Below are 25,026 nucleotides of genomic sequence, written 5' to 3' on the forward strand. Positions count from 1 at the left end.
AAAGCAGCAGGATGAATTCTGAAGTGTTTCGGGCAATATTATCTGCTCACATTCAGCCAAATGCTTCAGAACTCATTGGACACCGCTTCACAGTGCAGATGGACAATGACCCAAAGCATACTGCAAAAGCAACCAAAGAGTTTTTTAAGGGAAAGAAGTGGAATGTTATGCAATGGCCAAGTCAATCACCTGACCTGAATCCGATTGAGCATGCATTTCACTTGCTGAAGACAAAACTGAAGGGAAAATGCCCCAAGAACAAGCAGGAACTGAAGACAGTTGCAGTAGAGGCCTGGCAGAGCATCACCAGGGATGAAACCCAGCGTCTGGTGATGTCTATGCGTTCCACACTTCAGGCTGTAATTGACTGCAAAGGATTTGCAACCAAGTATTAAAAAGTGAAAGTTTGATGTATGATTATTATTCTGTCCCATTACTTTTGGTCCCTTAACAAGTGGGAGGCACATATGCAAACTGTTGTAATTCCTACACCGTTCACCTGATTTGGATGTAAATACCCTCAAATTAAAGCTGACAGTCTGCAGTTAAAGCACATCTTGTTCGTTTCATTTCAAATCCATTGTGGTGGTGTATAGAGCCAAAAATTTTAGAATTGTGTCGATGTCCCAATATTTATGGACCTGACTGTACATACATATACACACACACAGCTGGCCAGGGATCTTCTCCATGCACTCCGTCACTATTCGAAAAGTGCCAGGCTCTGCCCACAGGGCCGCATTGTTGAGACACAGAGTTCTGTGAATGAACTACAAGAACCGACAGCCTTTGAGGCTGATGGCTTGTAGTTCTCAATGGGGCAGCACAGTGGCTAAATGGTTGGCCCTTCCACCTGGCAGTACTTGGGTTGCTGGTTCGTATCCCAGCCACGGCACCGTCTGCTTGGAGTTTGCATGTTCTCCCTGTGCCTGCGTGGGGGTCCTCCGGTTTCCTCCCACACTCCAAAGACATGCTAGTAGGTGAATTGGATCCTGTCTAAAATTGGCCCTAGTATGTGTATGTATGAATGTGAGTTAGGGACCTTAGATTGTACACCCCTTGAGGGTTAGGGACTGATGTGAATGTACAATATATATGTTAAGTGCTGTGTAAATTGATGGCACTATATAAGTACCTGAAATAAATAATAAATAATTCACTACCAGGGCACTGAAGTGCACTCTAGGTAGGTATGGGCCGACAGCTACACTGACAGTCTGCAGGAGGCTGGCATTACAACTTCAATCTGCTGATCACAGGTGTAATGCTCTGCAGACTCCTAAAAAAATAATACATTATTATTAATAATAATAATGGACCTTTTTTACCTGAAAAATGTGCATTTATTATTATTTTTCTTTTTAGGTGAACTTGGCTTTTAAAGTAGAACTAAACTCTCTCAATCAACATTAACTATTTTGATCCTTATACTTATGGATTTCAGGAAGTAAAGCCAGTTTCACATGGGCTTCACCTTGTATAAGAACAGTGTGTACAGCAAGCTTTGACAAATCATTTGCACAGCTTTCAGCAAGCTTTGTTGAAGCTTTTAATGTACTAATCAGCTCCAGTTTGTAAATGTCTGAACACAGATCCCAATGTGAGTATTGCAGCAGCTAGCTGGCTTCAGCAGGCTTTCAAGAAGTTTCATGAAGTGCTGATGCCTGCTAGCAGCTTGTTTAAAGTGGCAGTCCACACTCCCATTAGGATCTACACGGGTTAGAAAAAGAAATACTACATGATGTGCAGTTGTGAAAGTGACAACATATTTTGTGTTGATAGTGGAAATGATGTAACAATGTTTTGCTTCTGCTGTGTGATGAGACACCTATAGTGGATATAAAAAGTCTGCACACTCTTGTTAAAATGGCAGGTTTCTGTGATGTAAAGAAAATGGTACAAAGATAAATAATTTCAGAACTTTTTCCACCTTTAATGTGACCTATAAACTGTACAACTCAATTGAAAAACAAATGGAAATCTTATTGGGGGGGGGGGGGGGGAGCAGTAAAAATTAAAAAAACTAAAATAATATGGTGTGCACATCCTTAAACATCCGGGAAAAAGTCATGTGATGAGCATAAGCGCGGTCGACATGGTCAACTAACCGAAAGAGACAAAAAGGACATTGCGCAGGATAGTGACCTGGAATAAGAAAACAACTGCTGCAAAAGTGACTGCAGAGCTCAATCTCAGTCTTCACGGGACTGAGATTGAGCACTTACAGTTGCCAGCTGTTTTTTTTCCATCTGTATCCCATTGGGGAGATTTTGCTTTACTCCCTGTCCCATAGTCTAAAAGGTAGTGAGAGGAAATCCTTCCAAAGTGACGGAATCCCGCTGTGTCACCAGAACTAGTGTCCCCTTCGGAATATGTCTCTTCTACAATAAAAAGCCTTCCTGCTAGCATTTCCCCCCCACGTAAAGTTTCAGCGCAACTGTGGCTAGGATATAGACAACCAAAACAATTCATTCTTAAGGTTCATTGCAGTTTTTTGTCCCAGCAGTTCAGCTCCCCCCCGCTGCCACTTCCAGATGTGTCTGGGTAGCCTCCCAGCCTTCTAATCTCTTCTCCAGAGCTTCCCCTATCCTCTGGAACTCTCTACCCTAATCTATAAGACTATCGCCTACTCTGCTCACTTTTAGGCGATCTCTGAAAACCTCTCTCTTCAGGGAAGCCTATCCTGCCGTCAGTTAACAATGGAATCTTCTATTCCTCACAGTTACTACCTTTTGTACCACCAGCCCCTGCCTATTAGATTGTAAGCTCCGAGGAGCAGGGCTCTCCTAACCCTCTTGTACTGAACTGTATCATTGCTGTATTGTCTCCCATTATATTGTAAAGCGCTGAGCAAACTGTTGGCGCTATATAAATCTTGTATAATAATAATCTCCAATGTGAACACAGACCACTCACTAACTCTGGGGAAAGGAGCAGTTTGAATGGAGCTTCTGAGAGAGCCATCTTGAATAGCTCAACATCATCCAAAGGTAAAGCTGCACACCGATGATTTCTTCACAGGCAAAACTTTAATAGCTGTCAAGCGTCAGCACATGGTCCCACCCCAAGGATCACGCCTCTGACATGATTCACCATTTGAGCTTATTCAAAGAGGATCCAGCTTGAATGATTGTATAGTGTTTATGTGAAGTTTGGAAATAAATTGCACCACGATGCCTGCAGCTACAGAGGGCAGTAAAGATTTGTTTTAAAGCTTATTCACTGCTTGTTACAAAAATGTGGATATCTGAATGCCCATAACCTGGCCAAAGGTCCACTGTAAGGCTCCATGTACAGGGGACACTTCTGAACGATGTAAACTGACTGCTGGAAAACGTAGGTTACAAAACGTCTGTTTAGCCGCATCTGCATACCGCATTTATGAATGTTTGCGTTTAGATGCGTTTTTTAAGGATAACCTCAGGAGACCTTCCCAAATGCACTGAAAAACAGTAAAAAATTAACTATTTCAGATATAGAAGAGAAATAGAGATCAGAAGCAGAGAGAGAGCAGTATTTGTTGAGATTAGCTGTATTTTTTTTTCTGGTGTTTGGATGTGTTCCAGCTCATTTCTGTGCAAAAATTATTGCAGCAGTGTCTAACATATTTTCTTTCATGCAAAACCTCAAAGTATGGTGTACCGGGTCCAAAAAACGCTTTGCATGCATTTTTCATGATGAAAAAAGTCTCTGGACAGCATCTGGACATGGAAGAGTTAAAAAAAAATTTCCAAACACAAAAGTTTATAAATGCGATTAGCCGCGTTTACAAGTGTTAGGCGTTTGAAACGCTGATAAAATCTACTCCTGACCGCAAGTTTGGTGCGTTCAAAAAAACTACTGTAAACTCAACTGCCTGTAAACGACGATGTGTACATGGACACATAGGAGAACATTAGGGAGAGTTCTGGGGCTGCTGAAAAAAAACTGCAGAAAAGCTCCTGAACGTGAGTTTATCCGCTGCAGTGTACATGGAGCCTAAAAGGGACCTAGAAAAGGCCAGATTTAATAATTGTAGCAAATAAGAAATGTTTAAGTGTAATGTTTGCAGGTGGTCCCAGGGGCGGACTGACAACTCATGGGGCCCGCAGGCAATAGGGGATCATGGGGCCCCTGTGTCCTTGCCCAAACTCAAAAAAGCCTATGAAAAAGGTACCAGGGGCATCTCATGGAGCCCCCTACTGACCCTGGGCCATTGGGCAGTACCCGAGTTTCCAAATAGTCAGTCCACCCCTGGGTGATCCAAAGAGAAAACAATTATGTAAATTGTGGTTGTTGTATATCATGGTTTTATGTTCTCACGTGTTGTCTATAACACGGGTAAGTTCTCTGCTACAGCCTCACACTGTGTAACATGTTACCACTGTAGTGCATTTAATTGGGGTTATGTCATGCATTAACGTCAGTTACATTAAGGCATCCCATGCCATAGTTTCACAACAGACCAAAAAATCTGACATGCACGGTTTTGAATTGAATTGAAAATGAATGGCATGACAATATAGTACCATGTGCATGGGGTAGTGCAGTAAAACACACTTTACTATGTAGCCGAAGCCAAAAAACAATGAAAATGGTACCACTTGAACACTCCCTGAACCTGTATCAGTCTGATCAGCATGCGGATAGACTGGTACAAGACAGACAAGATCGGCTTGAAGGCTCTAGTAGACTTCAACAAAATGGCGGCTGTCTGCACACAGACAGACTCCCTGTTGCATGCATGTGTATAAAATGAGTAAAAGATGGTTTCAGCTCCTGTTCTCCACTTGTAGAGAAATCCGCAAATGCAGTTTGCCCTTTTCAGAGCTTAAGTGTACAGGCAAAAGGCTGATGTGCCTCTACAATTAAAGTGATACTAAACACACATGGTCCCTTCTCTTTCTGTATGTGGATGGTGGCACTGTAAGTTTATTTAAAAAAACAAAAACATCTAAGAACTTTTTTCCTAATCGATATACAACACATGACTCTGCAAGCAAACAGTGGCAGGAGGAGCATCTGGTCATATATAAAAAAAAAAACAGCCTTTGGGGTAAATATTTAATATCAAATGTTTAAAATTGTCACACAAATATATATTTGAAATCAAATCTTTATTATTTTTTGGCAATAACATGGTGTGGGTGGATTTCTGCCAATCACAGACTGTCATATGCCCCTCCATCCTGTGTCTTAGAATAAACAGGGAGGTAAAGCCTCTGTTAATCAAGATGTAATATCCCACCCCTATTGTGTTTAGCTGGTTATTGGGAATGGAGGAGGGAGGGAGTGGGATGTCATTTACCACTGTGTATATGCCCACATGTGTGACTCTATAGTCACATGGGCTGATCAGATGTGATAGGGAGGAAATGCTCAGCATAGAAACTCACTGAAAACTGAGCATTAGGTGCCAACATTGCTCTGCAAAATCCCCAACTGCAGTGGGGACATGGACAGAAGGGGGAGATAGAGAACAGCAGGATAAACCAGGTTTGTTGCAGAATACAGAAAACGAATTCTAAAGTGACTGAGTGAATATGAAGAGCATGTAATACAGCATTTATTAATAGATTTTTATGATGTTGGTTTAGTGACATTTTAAGCCCCGAAAAGGAGCTGAATCCATCTTTTACTCATTTTATTCCAATCCATGCAACATGGAGTCTGTGACTGTGTGCAGATGGACGCCATTTTGTTGAACACGCACTTTGCTACAACACACAAAAGTGTACATGAGCTCTAAGCCAATTCTTTCCTCCAACCTGCAGTAGATTGTTTTCACAGACTGCTCCTCTTAATCTAGGCCTGGAATAAATGGGCAGAGTTTTCATTAAAAAGAAAAAAAAAGTAGAATTGAAAACTGGAAACTAGCGCCATTCACCATATCTTAACTTACAGGTAAAATGCAGAGCGTATATTAGGGGATCTACAGTGTTAATATCTAGAAAAACTGTAATGCCAGCAATGCATAGATACATTATATGCATACACATAGGCAGCAGAAAAATCAGAACTTGGGAGTCAATGTTCCTTAAAGCATCTGCCAGCTTCTAAAATGGACTGATTGGCCTCTAAATGCAACAATTATCTGACTATCCATAGGATATGTATATTTATAAAACCAGAGTATGTCATCACTAGTGATGAGCTCAGGCTTGTTCAGATCCTAGTCCGAGCCCATCTGAATGAGTCCACTATATAGCGGTCATTGTACTTGGCCAATCATCTGCAGCTGGGGCCAGGGGCGGACTGACAACTCATGGGGCCGCCCGGGCAATAGGGGATCATGGGGCCCCTGTGTCCTTGCCCACACTCAAAAAAGCTTATAAATAAAAGGTACCAGGGGCATTTCATGGGGCCCCCTACTGACCCCGGGCCCTCGGGCAGTGCCCGAGTGCTCAAATGGTCAGTGTGCCCCTGGCTGGGGCATTGCCCTGTCCTGCAGCCCTACATATACAATAGGCACATACACATGGGGCTGTGGGGTGGGGAACACCCCAGTCACAGATGATTGGCCCAGTACAATTGACGGCTTCCGGGCAGGCTCGTTCAGAATTTGATCTGAACATGTCTGAGCTTACCCCTAGTTATGACATCTTGCAACAGGTGTCATGTGTTCTAGTGATGTCCACTAAAGGTTAATACATAGTAGTAACAGAAATTCTTGAGGACTTTTTCCAAAAAGAAAAAATATATATACTACATACATACATACACAGCTACCAAAGTGCTCTGTTAACAGAGGGGTAGTAGGCCTCCATAGCGGTCTGATTATGTCAGTATTTCTGTGCTCAAAGCGGTACTTTTTTGGCATGGAAATATGTATTTTTTTTATTGTAGGCCTGTAATTTTAGGAATAACTCACTGAAATCTGTCCGAACAAGAGTCTAGTAAACATCCCGGATATGATAAAATTTGAAACACGAAATCATAAATTATAATTTAATAATCAAAAAATAATAGAATAAATGTAATTCAATAATATAATCAAACCAAAAACACAGAAATTTGAAATAGAGCGCCAAGTTCGCACATCACTAAGCAAAGTCGCAAAATCGTTTTCAGTGTCTGATGATGAATTTCCCCCACGAATCATTATCACTCAATTCTGCAAGTGGTTCTGATTTACTATCACTGTTCTCTAGCTGGTCTAAAACCGCTTTTGACCTAAAGGGACGCTTTTTGGACGCCATGGACGTTTCTCAGTTTCCAGGCAGAAAGAACAGTAAAAATGCAGGCAGGGCGCCGGACAAAGCACTCGAGACAAAATGTATGTGAAATGGTTTGATACAGGAATGTTATACGATGTGATTTTAGTGAATTTAGTGAATGTCACTTTTTCACATTTTTACATTTCCCGCCAGTTCCGCCCCCCATACGTCCCGACGTCGCAGGGAACGGAACCCAGAAGACAGATGCCGGCATCGGCCGGAGGACATGGCCGGGGACACTGCAGGGGGGACATCGCGGGAGCGCAGGACAAGATAAGTGAAGAATAGATCCCAGAGCAACGCTTCAAGATATTCCTGAGTGTAGATCGGGGTTGCCGCTTGTGGTGCTGAAACTTTACCCCGAGCTACACTCGGGAATACCGCCAGGGAGGTTAAAGAAGTATTCTCCCATCTGCAGATTAGTGAAAAGCACGAGCAATCGGCTCTCAAGATTTGTTCATATAGAACAGGGTTTCACAACCAGGGTTCCATTGTATCCTAGGGTTCCTCCAGTTGTTGTTAGGGGTTCCATGCGCAATGAGTAATTTCTGCTTAGCTCCCATTGACACCATTGATCTTTTTAGCCATCTGCAAAGGGGAGGGGGATTCTTTCAAATGACCACAAGTGTAAGGAGCATTCTTCACACTGACCATCACACTAATGTATCATGCTTTGTAGTCATTTTTAGCAGGAGTTCCCTGAGACTGGAAAGTGATTTCAAGAGTTCCTCTGTGTTGAGAAGGTTGAGAAAGGCTGAAGTAGACATTAGAACTTTCTCACTAGTACACATCTCTTTGTTATGAGACCTTTATATGGGGCTTGTTAAGGAACACTGAACCGTTAAAATAAATGTGGAATTCTATAACTAGCAAGCAATTTTAAAAATCAAGGGAACTGAAGCCAACAGACAAGTGAAATACATTAGGCCACGGCTCTACTTGGCTGCCCGTCTCATGGAATTTGTTCAGTCCTATGCAGAGGAGGAGTAAGCCCACATTAGAAGGCCACCATGACAGGTCTGGCACCCAGATGTGTTGACATGAACAACAACATGAGATCAGTGAAGTCATGATCTATAGCAGAAAACAATCTGTCCCCAGCACAGTCATACCAGTTCTGCGTACCAGGAAGAGGGACAGTAAATACTAATGGAAGAAACAAGAAACCTCTCTCTGCTGACACTGACTGCAACCAACACTTCCCTCATCTCCTTTCAGCTAGTAAAAATAGAATGTGTCAGTTCAAGTATCATATAGTTGTGTGGTAAATCAGGTTTATTTATCCATATGACAGTAAACAGTTTAAAAAAGAACTCCAGGCACAAAACATTTTGTAATTTCTGGTCTGTAAAAGAAAAAAGTACCCAGCTAAGGGGTATGCCATGATGGGATCACTGCAATTTATACCCATCTTCATGCCGGATAACACAGCTTCTGCTGTACTTCCAGCCTGGTGTGAATAAAAAAACAAAAGCTACGGCTCTCATAGATGGAAGTGCTAGCGTCGTTCCTTCACCTCCCCATCTACCCTTGGTAAAAACAGAGTGTCTGGTGAATGGCCAAGGAGAAAAGGAGAGAGGACTGGATAAAGGACACCATTACATCCATCTATGAGAGCCTCAGCTTTCATATCCATAGCAGGCCAGAAGAACAGCAGGAAATGTACGATCCAGCAATAGAGCTAAACTCAAAGCAAAAATTGTGAAAATACAAGTCTGCGTATTCTCCATCTTGATTGAACATGTAGATTGGCCAGGAAGACCATGTTGTATAGAACATCCTTGGACCAGATCTTGGCCTTCACTCCAACTAAAGATCTCCAGAGGATCTGTGTCTTGATAGAGTAGTCGGAAAATATAAAAAGCTTAGCGTTCTCGTGGCAGAGTTCTCCTTGCAGCCTCACCTCCCAAAGACTAGGTTGCAGTCTTTAAAGTTGAGGAGTTTCAGAATACAAAAGTGTGGTGGGGTGCAGGGGCAGACTGACCATTTGGAAACTCGGGACCTGCCCGAGGGCCCGGGGTCAGTAGGGGGCCCAATGAGATGCCCCTGGTACCTTTTTCATAGGCTTTTTTGAGTTTGGGCAAGGACACAGGGGCCCCATGATCCCCTATTGCCCGGGGGCCCCATGAGTTGTCAGTCCACCCCTGGTGGGGTGTCAGGGGACCCCATGCAGCTGGCATTCAGTGGGCCCTCTTGACCGCTAGGAATCCTGGGAATCACGCCTGTGGGAGGGTGGTTTTTAGCAGTCACTCAGTGAACATTTTGGATTCTGGACCCTCCACCCCCCCTTTGGGAGACCCAGTATACAGAGGTTGTTGCGGCTGTTTCTGTTATCTGTATCCTCCACCCTCACCTCTAGACACTTCACTGTGCAGTAATCCAGTGTGAAACTACCTCTGTGCAGGAGCTTCCTGTAATAAAGACCGCTCAATCTCACTGTGTACGGGGACTGGTTTGGTCTCCTCCTCCCCCTTCTGTAGTTTTCTGCAGGAAGCCTGTATTGGATGGAGCCTGCTGAGCTCCTCCCACAGCTCTGCTCAGCCTATGAATAGCACAGTGATGATGTCACTGCTACACTTACAAGGTAATATCTGGGATTGTAAAAGCATTTGGTGCACACAAAGTGGATTTGTATCATTTATGCCTATTGAGGACATATTTGTATTATTTTGCCCAGAGTTCAGCTTTAAGAAAATTACACATTTTAATGTACAGTGCAGTGATTCTGATGTGGCATATACCTCAATCAGAGGCAGGGACCTCCTCCAGCCTGGATATGTGGATGCAGGTGTATGGCCCCTAACAAGGCTCTGTCCGCATGAACAAGCCACTCATTCACATGGCCAGAGTATCTGAGAGAATGAGACCCTCATTTTTTTTTTTTACATTATTTCAATTTTGTTTTATTTTTTTTTCATTTTTTAACAGTCCTGTGGCTGGAGAAGCCTTGGTGAGATTCCCAGGTCTAAACCAGACTCCTTTATGAGACATAGAAAGAGATGAGGACACAAATCACCGATCCTTTCTCTGTGAACTCAACTGTACTGCAGAATGAATGAACAGGGATGTTCTGTACAGAAGCTCCTCCTTCACAAAGTGAAGCATAGTAAACACAGGGGCGATCAGTACCGATCACTCATTCAGGAAAGAAAGGGGCCGCTAAACACTGCAGAGTGGGGGTGTCAGGGATATTGGATCTTGTGGACAGGAGAGGCGGTGATCAGAGTGGTCAATCCCTGAAACCAATCCTCCTGCGGCTTTCTCTGCAGCTGACAGCCAGCTGGAGGAAGAGAAGAGACTGGATGAGCTGCAGGGGAAAGGGTGGTGGGGAGCGCTGAGCTGTGAATAGTAGCTTTTGGAACTGCCTACACAATAAAGCTTCCAGGGCCACCCTCTTGAACTGATGAGGCCCGGGCCCTGTACAAGAGGGCTGCTGCTACCCCCATATCGGTGGCCCTGATAAGAGGTATCTTTATGCCCAGCACACCAGAAATTACAAAAAGCTCTGTGCCTGGAGTTCCCCTGCACCATGCTTGACGTATTAATGTACGTCGTGGTAATGCACACTACCTCAACACGACGGTTTAAATGAGCCATTAAGATTTTATATACAATTTTAATTTACGCAGTGCTTATATATATATATATTACACACACATAGTACATTTACATCAGTCCCTAACCCTTAAGGGCCGTACAATCTAAGCTCCTTAACTCACATTCATACATACACATACTAGGGCCAATTTAGACAGGAGCCAATTAACCATTTCAATACCGGGCAATTTTACACCTTCCTGCCCAGGCCATTTTTCAGGTTTCAGCGCTCTCACACTTTGAATGACAATTGCGCGGTCATACAACATTGTACCCAAACTAAAATTTTATTATTTTCTTCACACAACTAGAGCTTTCTTTTGGTAGTATTTAATCACCGCTGGGGTTTTTATTTTTTGCTAAATTAACAAAAAAAGACCAAATATTTTGAAAAAAAAACCACATTTTTCTTTGTTTCTGTTATAAAAGTTTACAAATAAATAATTGTTCTTCATAAATTTAGGCCGAGATGTATTCTGCTACATGTCTTTGGTGAAAATAACCCAAATTAGGATGTATTATTTAGTTTGTAGGAAAGTTATAGAGTTCACAAACTATGGTATAGATCTGAATATTGATCAATCCTGAAGTACTGACAGCCAATCTAATTTCTTGAGGTCCAAGAATGTCAGAACAGTACAGATATCCCCCAAATAACCCCTTTTTGCACAGTAGACAGTCCGACGTACTTCATAAGAGGCATGGCGAGTTTTTTGAAGTTGTATTTTTTTTGTCATAATTTTTTGGAAAATGAAAAAATTTAAAAAATTATTTTCACAATTTTTTTTTTTACATACTGTCACCAGTGCAGTACAGCGTCATCATATAACTGGCATGGCGGTGAACAGGGACACTGACTGGTGACAGTATGAAAAAAAAAATATATATATTTTTTTATTATTTTTAATTTTTTATTACATTTTTTTTTAAGATTTTTTTTTCATATTTTACTATGACCATAGTAGTACAATGTTACCATAGTAACATTGTACTACTTTGGGGAAGTGATCAGTATTTTTTTTTTTTTTTTTATACACAATTTCCTTATAGCAAAGAATTACTTTGCTATAAGCAAGCATTTACCTGAATGAAATCGATTCATTCAGGTTTTTTTTTTTTTGTGCTTAGCTGTGATTTGGTCACAGCTAATCACATGACATGTGCATGTGATTAGCTGTGACCATTCACAGCTAGGTAGTAGTATACAATGGATGGCATGAATGAAGCCATCCATTGTATACAACTGTCATGTGACCTGCTGTGATTGGTCACAGCAGGTCACATGGTACCAGCAACGGGAGCCGGTACTCGGATCTGTCATCGGCCGTGTCCGAGGTACACGGCCGGTGACAGATCGCGCTGCTGCGCCGCTCTGCATTAGCGCAAACTGCGCATGTGCGGGAGCACGCCAAATGGCATGCACCCGGAATGCAGCAACACTTTTGAAGCTGCCAAACGGCCATTGGCCGGGCGGCTAATGGTTAACCTACCGGCATGTATTTGGAGTGTGTGAGGAAACCAGAGTACCCGGAGGAAACCCACACAGGCACAGGGAGAACATGCAAACTCCAGGCAGGTGGTGCCATGGTTGGGATTCGAACCGAGGACCCTAGTACTGTCAGGTGGAAGTGCTAACCATTTAGTCACTGTAATTATAATCAATAGGTTCATACTGGCAATAATAAGTATACATGGAGGTGGTCATTGGCTATATGACATGTTAAATTAAATTTAATTTCAAACCTATGGAATTAGCGAATTCTAACAACCGCAGTATTTCTGCTTCCATCAATAGATAATAGAGTACAATATTCTGCTTTTACAAAAACTTGGATCCAACATGGTTTGCGATATCCCATCGATAAATTGATCCCACGTCACACAGGGTCTGGTGTACCATTTGTTGAGTCAGTGCTGCAGATCAGTGCAGCGGACAGGGAAACTAAAGATAAGTTACAGCATAAGGGATACCTGCTATGCAGTTGGGGAAAGGGAGTTCTTTTTAACACATAGTTTGTGAAGGCAGGTGTTCTTGGCGGCCAACCATGGTGAAGGGTGAATGCCACAACAAGATATAAAAGCAGTGGTTCTCAACCTTCCTAATGCTGCGACCCTTTAATACAGTTCTTTATGTTGTGGTGACCCCCAGTCATAAAATTATTTACCCAGTAATTATAATTCATGAGTGTCGTTTTACCTCCAATACTGCTGCTTTCAACACAGTAGCTGCTTTCAACACAGCAGCTGCTTTCAACACAGCAGCTGCTTTCAACACAGCAGCTGCTTTCAACACAGCAGCTGCTTTCAACACAGCAGCTGCTTTCAACACAGCAGCTGCGCTTTACATATCGGAAATATGTGTTTTCCGATGGTCTTAGGTGACCCCTGTGAAAGGGTCGTTCGACCCCCAAAGGGGTCACAACCCACAGGTTGAGAACCACTGATATAAAGGATCTGGGTGCACAGTACATCTTCCCTTTCTGGTTAGGACATTAGTGTGAGGACTCCAGTGATGCATAGTGTCAAACATTCACAGTGCTCTAGTGTAACATACATGTTAATAGGCGTTAGCCTTCTGCCATTTTCAAATAAATCACATGCCAAACACAGTCTGTACAGGCGACGGTGCCAAGATGTCATCTGTTACAGGAGTTTTATTTGAATTAAACATGCAAAAAATACCAGCCAATCTGTAGCAGCAAAACCAACAAACAGAGGAAACAAATGTGTCCTTACCACCTACGTAAAACATTAAGCACAACTGTTTTAGTGGAGGACAAGCCTTGCCGATATGAACTGAATATGGAAATGGAGACAAAAAAAGCAAAGTCATGAAATGGAAAAGCAAACATGAGAAGGTTTCAATCATCAAGCCCACCAGCTAGTATGGATAAATACTGTAAGATAGGTCAATGTCAGACAAAATGCAGATCCCACAATTCAGAGGAATTAAAGATGATAGAAATGCAGTATATGGTGGTGTTATGTACATCAACTTAAAGTGGTTGTAAACCCTTAAAATATAGGCAGTGAAGCAACTTGCCTCAGGTGATACACAGAGATGAAACAAATCCTCCTACATAAGTTGTACCCGTTTATCTGCGGCCATCTTCTGTAGACTGTTCTAAAAACACACAGATTTTTTTCTCAGCTCTGGCGGCTCCTCTCAGTGCAGATCTCCGTGACAGGAGCTCTGAGCCATGATTGGAGATAAGGGACAACCCCCCTCCCCCTCCACACACAGTACACAAGAGAACCTGCAGAGCTATGAATATGAATCACAGGCTGTGTGGTGGAGCTCCCTCCCAACCTTTTTAGCTCTTGGTTTCGCAAAAATCTGTGAAAAGTGACTCATGCAGACAGTAGATTAAAGAGAGAAGAGACAGAAATCACAGTCAGTCAGTGCTTTAGATAGTGGTAAGTACACAGTATAAAATGAAGTGCTTTGTTCAGGTTTCGTATCTGGAGGTTGCCAACCACTTTAAGGAGGACCTGAACTATGGAAGCTGTGCCTCTGGGCAGCCTAGGGCAAAATATGAGCCACCAGTATTGTCTGTAGGCTCCCAGCAGCTGATCTTTCCCCATTACTGACTTTAAAGTCAAGTCTAGTGCAACCAAATTATAAGCACAGAAACATCAGCACAAGGGACTTAATTTACAGTCCGTCAGATGTTTTTTTGTGCGGATACCTTTTTAGTTGAAATCCTCCATCCATACACCTCCATCCATACACCCCCCCCCCCCCACCTGTCAGACCACTGCCCCCTTACCACCACAATCTTCTTGTGCGGCAAGGGTTAATAGACCTTAGCAGCTGTAATTAGGAGAGCCTGACTATGCCCGCCCATTCCACCCAGCTGCTCCATTCATAGAAGCCATACTACCGCTTCTGTGAATGAAACAGGCGGATGACCGATTGATAGGTTTTCCCCCTCCATTACGGTTTCATTTTTAGAAACTGTAGGATGACTTCTATAAATAGTGGAACTGGGTGGAAAGGACAGGCATAGTCGGGCTCTCTTGATCACATCCCCTTAGTTCTATTAACCCCGTGGTAGCAGAATATTATGGCAGCAAGGAGCAAAGGGGGGGGGGGGGGGGAAACGGATGGACAGAGGAGGATTTCAACTACAAGAACAGGCATCAGCACAAAGAACACATCCTACTAAGTTATGTCCCTTGTGCTGATTTTTCTCTTTATTTGGCTGCACTTTGGCATTAATGCCTTGTGTCTGTGTGGAGACTTTATCTTGGTAGAGGAGCAAGGCTTTGCTTTTTTGTATCAGCACTGTGCCCTGATGACTTATGATCTATGACTGGTGGAAGGATATAAAAGAATCAGCAGGAGAGGTGGAGGAAGAACAGCACAGATGTACAAAATGAATGCAGCTGATTCAGGAAGATCCTTGCACTGCAGGTCTTCAGGTACAGCTGCCTCTCCATCAAGGAGAAAAGGAACAGTTAGCAGCACAGTTCAACCTCATCAAAGGTGATCAAAGCCTGGTAATATATGGAGGGCATTTCACTATGTTAAAGTACGTAAAAAAAAAAAAAAATGCCATTGTTGAACCCCCTTTCCAATGCTAGTTGGCTTGCTGTATTACAGACTTTCTAGCTTTAGTACTTTGAATATGGTGAATGAGGCCTTAAAGCCACAATAAAAATCCATCTACCTGTTCCTATAAAAACAAAGAAAAAAATATTTAGAAATATGCAGAACTTGGTTTTGAAAAGATGGATGAAGGGGGACAAACTTAAAGATGAAAAATATAGGGAATTAAAAACAAATCCTATAGCCCATGCAGCTGCTACAGAAGCCATGTTGTAATTTAATGTTATTAAAATTGCCTTTCCTTTTCAATCTGCAGCCTCTGTAATTTACTGTAAGATGCAATATAATATGGTAAGAAATGTCTTTGCTGCTTGTGTGGTTGGCTCACGTGTTTTAAGCAGATTTCACGTAAAAACAAAGTCAAATTGTTGTCACCCACTACAATAGAAATTCTGTTTTAGCAAGATACTTCCCAAGGATTACACTTCCAAAGGGATACAGAGTGCAGCCTTTTCTCATTAGAACACTGAGAGTGCACCAGATGATTATAAAGAACCAGATCCTCACATTCAAAATCAGGTGCTGACACCTGTCCTGCATGCAGGCTACCTTTGGTATTGCCCCTGCATCTGCCCCAGGCTGCGAGCAGGCATCCTAAAGAAGTGAATGCAGATGCAGTGAATGCATGGAAACAGCCTCGTGGCAAAATGTGAGACAGTGTGCGTAGAGATCCATGCTACCACTCCTGCTCCCATGTCAAATGTTGATATGCAGCTGTGTCTGTGCAGCCACTGCGCCTGCGTTCACCTGACTGCGTGCAGCCTGAAGCTCAATAAAAAGGAGCCTGCCCACAGTATAGGTGTCAGCACCCTCTGAATGAACTCTCAGTCTGCAAAGGACATGAGGAAACAACAGCTATTGTTGCTATTCAGAGCAAAAAAAAGTATTTTGATCACCCAGAGAGGGTTGTTTTTTGTCTTTTCAAAAAAGCGGAGTGACGCTTTAATTATTTCCATACTACACCTCACCTACCCCCAAACATTAGTAGAATTCCCTTTTGAAATGCTGAAGCAAAGTAAAAACAGATAAACTATGTGCTGGAACCATAAACCTGACCCACCACGTGGTGAGTGACAGCTCAGTATTTCAGGACACAAACACATGAAAGATGATCACCTAATAAACAGAACAAGTACAGAGAACTCCCAGCTGCTATGTTTTGAATTCTCCTAAATGAGGCAATAGCGATTACTCAATGAGCCCAAGGCTTGTATCATACAGGTGGTCAGGCACATCATAACTCTGCAGTGCCAGCAACATCTTGAAACAACCACCACACTACAGTGGGTATAGAAAAGAATCACCCCCCTTTAAAATAATCACATTGTGTCGCTTTGCAACCTGAAATGAAGACAGACACAGTTTTTGTTTTATCCAGCTGTATTGCTCAGTGCAACTTATAACATCCAAGTGAAAGACAGAACACCAACAGTTAAAAGTGCAGTAGTGCCTTGTTAAAGTGCAGTAGTGCCTTGTTAAAGTGCAGTAGTGCCTTGTTAAAGTGCAGTAGTGCCTTGTTAAAGTGCAGTAGTGCCTTGTTAAAGTGCAGTAGTGCCTTGTTAAAGTGCAGTAGTGCCTTGTTAAAGTGCAGTAGTGCCTTGTTAAAGTGCAGTAGTGCCTTGTTAAAGTGCAGTGGTGCAGTTTGAGGTAAGCGCATATTAAGATTCAAAATTTGAAGAGCACTTGTTTTCAAGAGGAGCACTTTATGGAAACTTATGAAATTGACTTTGGAAATAATATGAATTTTTTTTCATTTTTTTTATATTATAGTAATTTTATTAATTTAGGTTTGATTGAATCATAGCACATTTTTTGGTATTCACTAATTATTCTAGCGAAATGAAGAGTGTGGCACTACTGCACTTTAACGGTTAATTTGGAAATATTAGATGAATTGTTTTTATACTATATTAAACTATACTATATTGTTTCTGAACACCATGTCACAAAAATTAAGAAAAAAAAAAAATCAAAAACAGAATCACTGAGTTGGAAAAAGGATCACCCTCCTCCTAAAAATGACTTTCAACTGTGATCAGCAAAATCTAGGTGTGCAAAGTTAGTAAAAACATATCCTGACAGACTAAAGGCTGGAATTAAAGCAAAAAGGTAGTGCAACAACATACCAATTCAAGGGGGCAATTCTTTTTCCAACTCAGTGATTCTGCTTTTTATTTATTTTTATTTTATTCTGACATGTTGGCGTTAAATCTTTCACTTGGATGTTATAAGTTGCACTGAGTAAATACAGCTGGATAAAACAAAAACTGTTGTCTTTATTTCAGGCTGCAAAGCAACAAAAATTGTTTCTTTTCTATGCCCACTGTAAATTGAAAAATACGTGATTTTTTTTTTTTTTTTTAATGTTATCCTAGTCTCTGCCAAAAGACACTTCAAGCCCTTTAGCATGAAGAGTCCGATAGGTCCGCCTGTCCGTTTTTCAAGTGGACCTAATCAGACCCTCCATTCACTCTTATGGACCGGTGGGTGTAAACAGACTTGTGTCAGTCTACATCCACCTACCTCCAATCCAATTCGGTCTGCTAAAAAAAATTTAAAATGGGAAAAAAAAAAAAAAAAAAGCAGAGGAAGTGGGATCCATTCCCCTCCGTCTATTTAGATCAAATTGGAGGGCATTGGCTGTCCGTTTACACCGGACTACCCATAGAGCACAGCAGGCTCTGTCCAATTTCCACTCTGCATAGAGAGGACATGGACCGGTCATCCGCCCACTATGCTCTGATCAGCAGACAGATCCTCTGCTGATCTAAACAAAGCCTGCCCCATGTGAAAGGGGCCTTTGGAGGACTAATAATGTCCGTTTTTGAAAGATTATTATTTATGAACCAGTAGCATAATGCTTACAATGAAAAGATGAATATGCATTCATTACAATACAAAGCTATACACATAATGGTATATTTACACAGCGGCCGCCCTTGCCGCCCCTCTGAAAAGTGATCCATGGTTGATAGCTTTTCAGCGAGCATTTGACAAGCAGCTGGGAGGCGACATGTCGCTTCCTCACCACATATTTTAACCCTGTAAGCCTGAACCACTGTGCTGCAGCTGTGTGCATTGAGCATGGATTGCAGCACAGCCTGATTAACTTGAATGGGTTACATCCAGTGGTGCAACAAATTTTGCCGTGACATGTGTACAATCCCATCTGGCTGCCTTTGCAGCTTAAGAAATGGTAAAAACATGGCTCAACTGCCTATTTCTACTGCCCCCATGATCGCAAGTGAAAGCGGGCCCTTGTTGTTGGTTTACCTGCAGCAGGTATTCCCTCACTTCCTGATAAAAGGATGTCCCCAGAACATGAAGCAAGCTCCAGATAGTAGTAAAACCTGACATGGGTTGTATCCCTTCCCTATTCCATCCAAATTTAAACAAAAAAAAATTGGGTAAAAAGGTGCGCTTTAATTGAAAAATTAAATTTTTTTTTTTTTTTTTTTTTTAAAAAGGCCATATCCTAAAAAGAACAAAAAAACACAAAAAAAAAATTTGTGCTTGCTGAAAATAGACTGGAGGACATTTATCAAAGTCACACAGAACGCTAAATAGGAGAAGTGAGAAAGATTTTGAGACGAGGTTTCAGCTTGATTCATAATGTCTTTCCTCCTATACCCTAAATTAGAACTGGAGAGAAGAAAACAGACCTCTTAAAGCAATAGTAAACTCTGAAGCTAAAAAAAACCAAAAAAAAAAAAAACCCCACCAAAAACCACACTTTCTCCCTACAAGGTAAAGGCATAATGAGCTAGTATGCATGACTTACTAGAAAATTATGAACGACTTACCTGAAGACGAAGCCCTCCAGCGGCACGCTGTCACATCTGCAGAGGCTTCCATCTTCACCTGGTTCTCAGTTTGCTGGCTGCTGCTGTTTGACCCTAGGTTCACATCTGTGTGGGTGCCGCCGCTGTGAATCCGCACAAAAATCCGTGCAGCCGCACCACCCGCACAGAGAAATGCGGACCCGTGGGCGGGTGTCATTCGTTTTAATGCCACGCTGCCCGCACTGGAAAAACGCAACCGTACTGGGAACCGAGGTTCCCGTGCGGGCTGATTTTTCCAGAGAAGTGCAGGGACTTCTTCCCTGCGTGTCAAGGGCACGAGAGTCCATTCAAATGAATGTGCTCTCGTGCCTGCGCAAAACGTGGCCTCTACGGCCGCATAGATGTGAACCGGGGGTGACTGGCCGAGCTGCGATCTCATCACTCCCTCACATGAGCGCGGGAGTCACAGCCATTTACAAGCCTTTTGTCGGCCACAAATGCTGCTGTCAGGAAGAAAGGCGTCTAGGAAAGAAGGCAAAAAGGTCCAGTGTGCATAAGGCCTAAACAAAATAAAAGTGCAGCGCTACAAACAATATCTTTATAGCAATTATGTTAAAATAACTCATGAGAAAAGATGATTGTCCAATGCAATAATATCAGATGTGGTAAGCAGTTCAATTATGAAAAAACTTCCAAAAACGTTGGTGTAATCCAATCCAATATCGAGGGGAGGGGTAGATAGATTGCCCACTTACCAGAAGCGCAATCTCAATGCGCATGTACAGGTCACATGTAGCCGAGGTCTCATGCAGGCGCTGCTTGGTGGTACCCAGGTGGTCCCTCAATGATAATAAGATATTGGTCAGGTCGGATCACACTGCTCCTTGGATCCACGCAGAAGCCTAAAAAAGCTGGGGCTGAGGTATGAGGACTCAGTGCCAGTGAAAATCAAGGCCCTATAGGAGGAGCGTTCGCACGCCTTGACGTCATGCCGCTGGATCAGGAGGTCCGGCGGCCAACCCTTGATTTTCACTGGCACCGAGTCCTCATACCTCAGCCCCAGCTTTTTTAGGCTTCTGCGTGGATCCAAGGAGCCGTGTGATCCGACCTGACCAATATCTTCTTATCATTGAGGGACCACCTGGGTACCACCAAGCAGCGCCTGCATGAGACCTCGGCTACATGTGACCGGTACATGCGCATTGAGATTGCGCTTCTGGTAAGTGGGCAATCTATCTACCCCTCGATATTGGATTGGATTACACCAACGTTTTTGGAAGTTTTTTCATAATTGAACTGCTTACCACATCTGATATTATTGCATTGGACAATCATCTTTTCTCATGAGTTATTTTAACATAATTGCTATAAAGATATTGTTTGTAGCGCTGCACTTTTATTTTGTCAATTTCAGTTGGAAAGGTTTTGTGGTTCCTTTTAGTGCATTTGCCGCTCACTGGAGTGCACTCACTAACTTATCTACATAAGGCCTAAACAGTTTTCTTGGACCAAGCTGGTGCAAACATACTACTTTCTTCACAAACAGATGCAGCAGCTGTCAGCAATGCATACACTGAATAGACCATCAGCTACATACAGTATATAGTGCTGTGTTTTATCAGCGAGAGAACTCCCCATCCTGCTCCCAGAATAAAATCGAGTCAGGCTGAGCACTGCTCAACCAATCACAGAGGGCTTTATATTTTTTAAATGAATACAAAGCTTCCTCTGATTGGCGGAGGTGGATATTACGATAACATTTGCTTCTCCACCTCAGCCAACAAATGAAGCTTTAGTAGTAAAGTAAAAAGAAAGTGAGCGCTCTCTAAGTAGCAGCTGTAGCACTAAAAGGTAACCAATAATAAAACCTCAATAATAATCAAATAAGAAAAGTGCAGCGCTAAAAATATAAGAAATTGTCCACATAGAATGAAAATATGTTAAATAAATGCCAACTAAAAACGGCATTAGTACATAAGTGACAATCTGTGCATGTATATGGTGAATAGCAGCAATGCTTCAGTGCTGGTGCTTCAGAATAGTGGGGTAAGAATACGTACTCACCAGATGCGTAATGTTAATACGCATTAAATCAATCAGTGGAGATCCCCTTTAGGAATCAGATATGAGCCAGGCCAAGGATAATTCTCCCTCTGGATAGTGGTGGTGCATCAGAAACTCCCGGGTGGTAAAGGATCCAGTCAGGATTATCCTTGGCCTGGCTCATGTCCGATTCCTAAAGGGGACCTCCACTGATTGATTTAATGCGTATTAACATTAAGCATCTGGTGAGTGCGTATTCTTACCCCACTATTCTGGAGCACCAGCAGTGAAGCATTGCTGCTATTCACCATATACCTGCACAGATTTGTCACTTATAGACTAATACCGTTTAGTTGGCATTTATTTAACATATTTTCATTCTATGTGGACTATTTCTTATATTTTTAGCACTGCACTTTTCTTATTTGAACAAATGAAGCTTTGTATTCATTCAGAAGATACAAAGCTTCCCGTGAATGGCTGAGCAACACTCTGCCCAGCCCGATTTTGTTGCAGGAGCAGGACAGGAAATTCCCATCCTGCTGTTGGAACACAGAGCTGTATACTTTATACAGAGCACACAGCCGCTGCATCCGTTAGTGAAGCAAATAGTTCACTTGGACCAACTTGGCCTAAAATAACTATTTAACCGCCTCTCTTGTTCTGGGAGGACATCATATGATGTCCTTCTGCTCTAGCCGTGCATTCGCGCCCCAGGGGAGTGCGGCGCTGTGATCAGTGGTGCTCTGTGTCCCATGAACACAGCGGATCAGCAATCACGGTAAAGAGCTGATGACGTAGGCTCTTTACCATGTGATCAGCTGTGTCCAATTACAGCTGATCACATGTGAACAGCAAATGTCGATTATCGGCAGTCCTCTCCTAACACTGACAGTGCTTAAGGAGAAGAGAGCCGATAAGCGGCAATCTTCAGAGGAGACATCTACACTGATAAACAGTGCCCCGATTATCAGTGCAGCCCCATCAGTGATGCCTCTCAGTGCCCATCAATGCAGCCCATCAGTGCCCTTCACTGATGCCTGTCAGTGCCATCTGTCAGTGCCTCCTCATCAGTGCCACCCATCAGTGCCCTTCATTGCCGCCTATCATTGCCACCTATAAGTGCTACCTATCAGTGCCCATCAGCGCCACCTGTCAGTGCCCATCAGTCATGCCTGTCAGTGCCGCCTCATCAGCGCACATCAGTGAAGGAGAAAAATTGCAGTGACCAGTTCAACTTGCCTTTGTATGAAGGAGAAAAATTACTTTAAAAATTTTTAGAACAGAAACTTTTTTCCTAAATTTTCAGTCGTTTTTTGTTTGTTTAGCAAAAAATTAAAAACCCAGTGGTGATTAAATACCACCAAAAGAAAGCTCTATTTGTGTGAAAAAAATTATAAAAAATTCATCTGGTTACAGTGTTGCATGACCGCGTCATTCAAAGTGCAACAGCACTGAAAGCTTAAATTTGGCCTGGGCAGGAAGAGGGTGAAAGCGCCCGGTAGGCAAGTGGTTAAACTTCACTGAAACTCTTTAATTAAAATCAGCCTCCTCCAATTTTTTTTTTTTTGGCTTCTGTGATCTGACTGTTGGCTGTGGTTGCATGTTTGCTCTCCATGGTCCCATGGTATATAGAAATGTAGTCATCCTCTCTTACTGAGATGGACTATGGGAGGAGTAGTGTGAATAGAGCAGTGCATATGACTGCAACGAATGTGTACTGCTTGTTCCAAACCAGGGGTCTCCAAACTATAGCCTACCAGGTGTTGAGGAACTGCTAGTCCCATGAGGCCTTGCAAGACTCTGACAGCCACAGGCAAGACTTCCAGAGGCATAGGCATGATGGGACATGTAGTACTTACAACAGATGGAAGGTCATAGTTTGGAGACCCCTGTTCCAAACTAACAGAGGTAAGGGGGTAAGGAGAGGTTTAGGGAACTCACGAAGGATCCTCTCTTGCTGAGATGGACTTTGGGGTTTGTAGTGTGCACAGAGCAGTGTATATGACTGCACTGCTTGTTCCATGTTAGGAGGTAAGGAGAAATTTCAGTAGCTCATGGATACAATACAGTGAGGCAGAAAAATACAGCAATGATCTTGCCTTATAACTACTAGGTGAAAAAAAAACAAAACATAAATCTAAATTTCATGGTTTGTTGTGGGCAACAGAGACACTTTGCAGGGCACTGTACAGGTTCTGGGATCCTGCTCGGGACACGGCCGTTCCGGGATAGCTTTGTTAAATGTGCGACTGTCCCGGCAAATCCGGGACAGTTGGCAAGTATGAAGTAATGCAAAATTACCATGGGGCCCCCATGCACCTGAGGCCCCTGGGCAGTGTCCAGGGGTGCCCATACATTAAGACAGCCCAGCACTTCTGTCAGTCACTTTCATGGCACAAGTGACAGGATTGAAGTTTTTATTACTAATGAACGCAGAACAAGGGAATGTTAAAAGTCACAGAGAGCAGAGAACCTGCCAATCCAAGCAATGAACAGTCACATTCTATGCTAGTAACCTCACAGCACATACATTTGTCACATTAAGATAACTACAGTCTACAGAATCAATTTAATAGAACCAGATCGAGACAGTCAACGCAAGAACTAAGCACGACTTTATTCACTTACTTAGGAAACCAATTAAGACCAAGGTGTTCTGTTTTAGAGTACAATATTCTCTCCAGCATTTCATACAATGGTCTCCAGGGTAACTGCAAGTCTTCTCTTGAAAGGAGCTCTTTCTTTCTGTATTTGGTCAAAAGGAAAGAACAAAATATCAATTTATTGATAGCATTTGGCAGAACAAAAATATATTTAAGAATAATATCTACAAAATATTGGAATCGCTGTTATGTTTAGCTGTTCTGAGTTCCCAAAATGACTTCCCGATGTATCATTTTTCTGCAATAAATTGAAGACTGGCGCCATCTTTTACCTTTTTTTCCCCTAAAGTTGAGTTGAAATTATAATCATTTCAAGCCCCTCACTATTCTATTACTATGTTCTATTAGTTGTTTTTTTTTTTATTGATGAACTAGATGGACTAGTGTCTTTTTAATACGACTAACCATGTAACTTTGTAACCATTACTCAGCAAACGGTATTAAAAGCGCAGATCTCAGAAGAGACATTTTATTACAGCAGCGATCTGACCCAGGAAGCTCTGACTTCTCTATCTATTCCCCAGCAGTACTGTACAAGCACTTGTTAGGTGCAACTCCAGGAAAACAACGAAATACATACTGTGATGTTAGGGGGATATTAGCTCAAGTGTAGTGCTCACCAGTGAATTTAGTCTATTCCAGATATACGGTTTAAGGGCCTGTTGGCCCCCTTTTATTTAGGCTCCATTCACACTTCTGCGACTTGTCATGCGACTCTGCACATCAAAGTTGCATGACAAGTTGCAGCCCATTCTTTTCAATGGCACCCGTTCAAATCTGTGCAACCTAAAAAGGTACAGTGATTTCGGAAACGTGACTGCACTACTTTGGTGTGACTTTTGATGCCCCATTTAATCCAGAGTAAAGTCATAATAAAGGCACACAAAAAATTGTGTCAAAGTCACACTGGAAGTCATGGTAATGGCAGACGTGCTAATATGAATGGAGCCTTAAAGTGGTTGTAAATCCTCACATATACCCACTGAAATTGACTGGCCTCAGGTGATACACAGAGATTAAACAAATCCTCATACATAAGTTGTACCTGTTTATCAGCACCTTCTCTTCTCTACATCCATACATACAGTGCAGAATTTATAAAGGTTGTCTGACAATTCAGAAAACGGGCA

At 42.5% G+C, this 25,026-nt stretch overlaps 1 protein-coding gene across 3 annotated transcripts in view; it reads right to left on the minus strand.

Moving 5' to 3' along the window:
- Positions 1 to 25,026, minus strand: part of PSME4 (proteasome activator subunit 4) — a 243,830-nt gene that overhangs the window by 167,167 nt on the left and 51,637 nt on the right. For 2 of the 3 annotated variants that reach the window (XR_016312594.1, XM_089676469.1), the window contains exons 3-4: positions 23,862 to 23,978; positions 13,530 to 13,589 (exon numbers count right to left, since the gene is read on the minus strand). Coding sequence is in view for 2 of the 3 variants with exons in the window: in XM_089676469.1 (XP_089532595.1) it covers positions 13,530 to 13,589; positions 23,862 to 23,978 (177 nt within the window). In the remaining variant the exon portion in view is untranslated. The remainder of the gene's footprint in view (positions 1 to 13,529; positions 13,590 to 23,861; positions 23,979 to 25,026) is intronic. The other variant, XM_089676470.1, reaches the window with a different exon arrangement.

The sequence above is a fragment of the Staurois parvus genome, unplaced genomic scaffold (assembly GCF_062004578.1).
Source record: "Staurois parvus isolate SC_StPar_1 unplaced genomic scaffold, SC_StPar_1.0 ptg000169l, whole genome shotgun sequence".
In the NCBI taxonomy this organism is placed as follows: Eukaryota; Metazoa; Chordata; class Amphibia; order Anura; family Ranidae; genus Staurois; species Staurois parvus.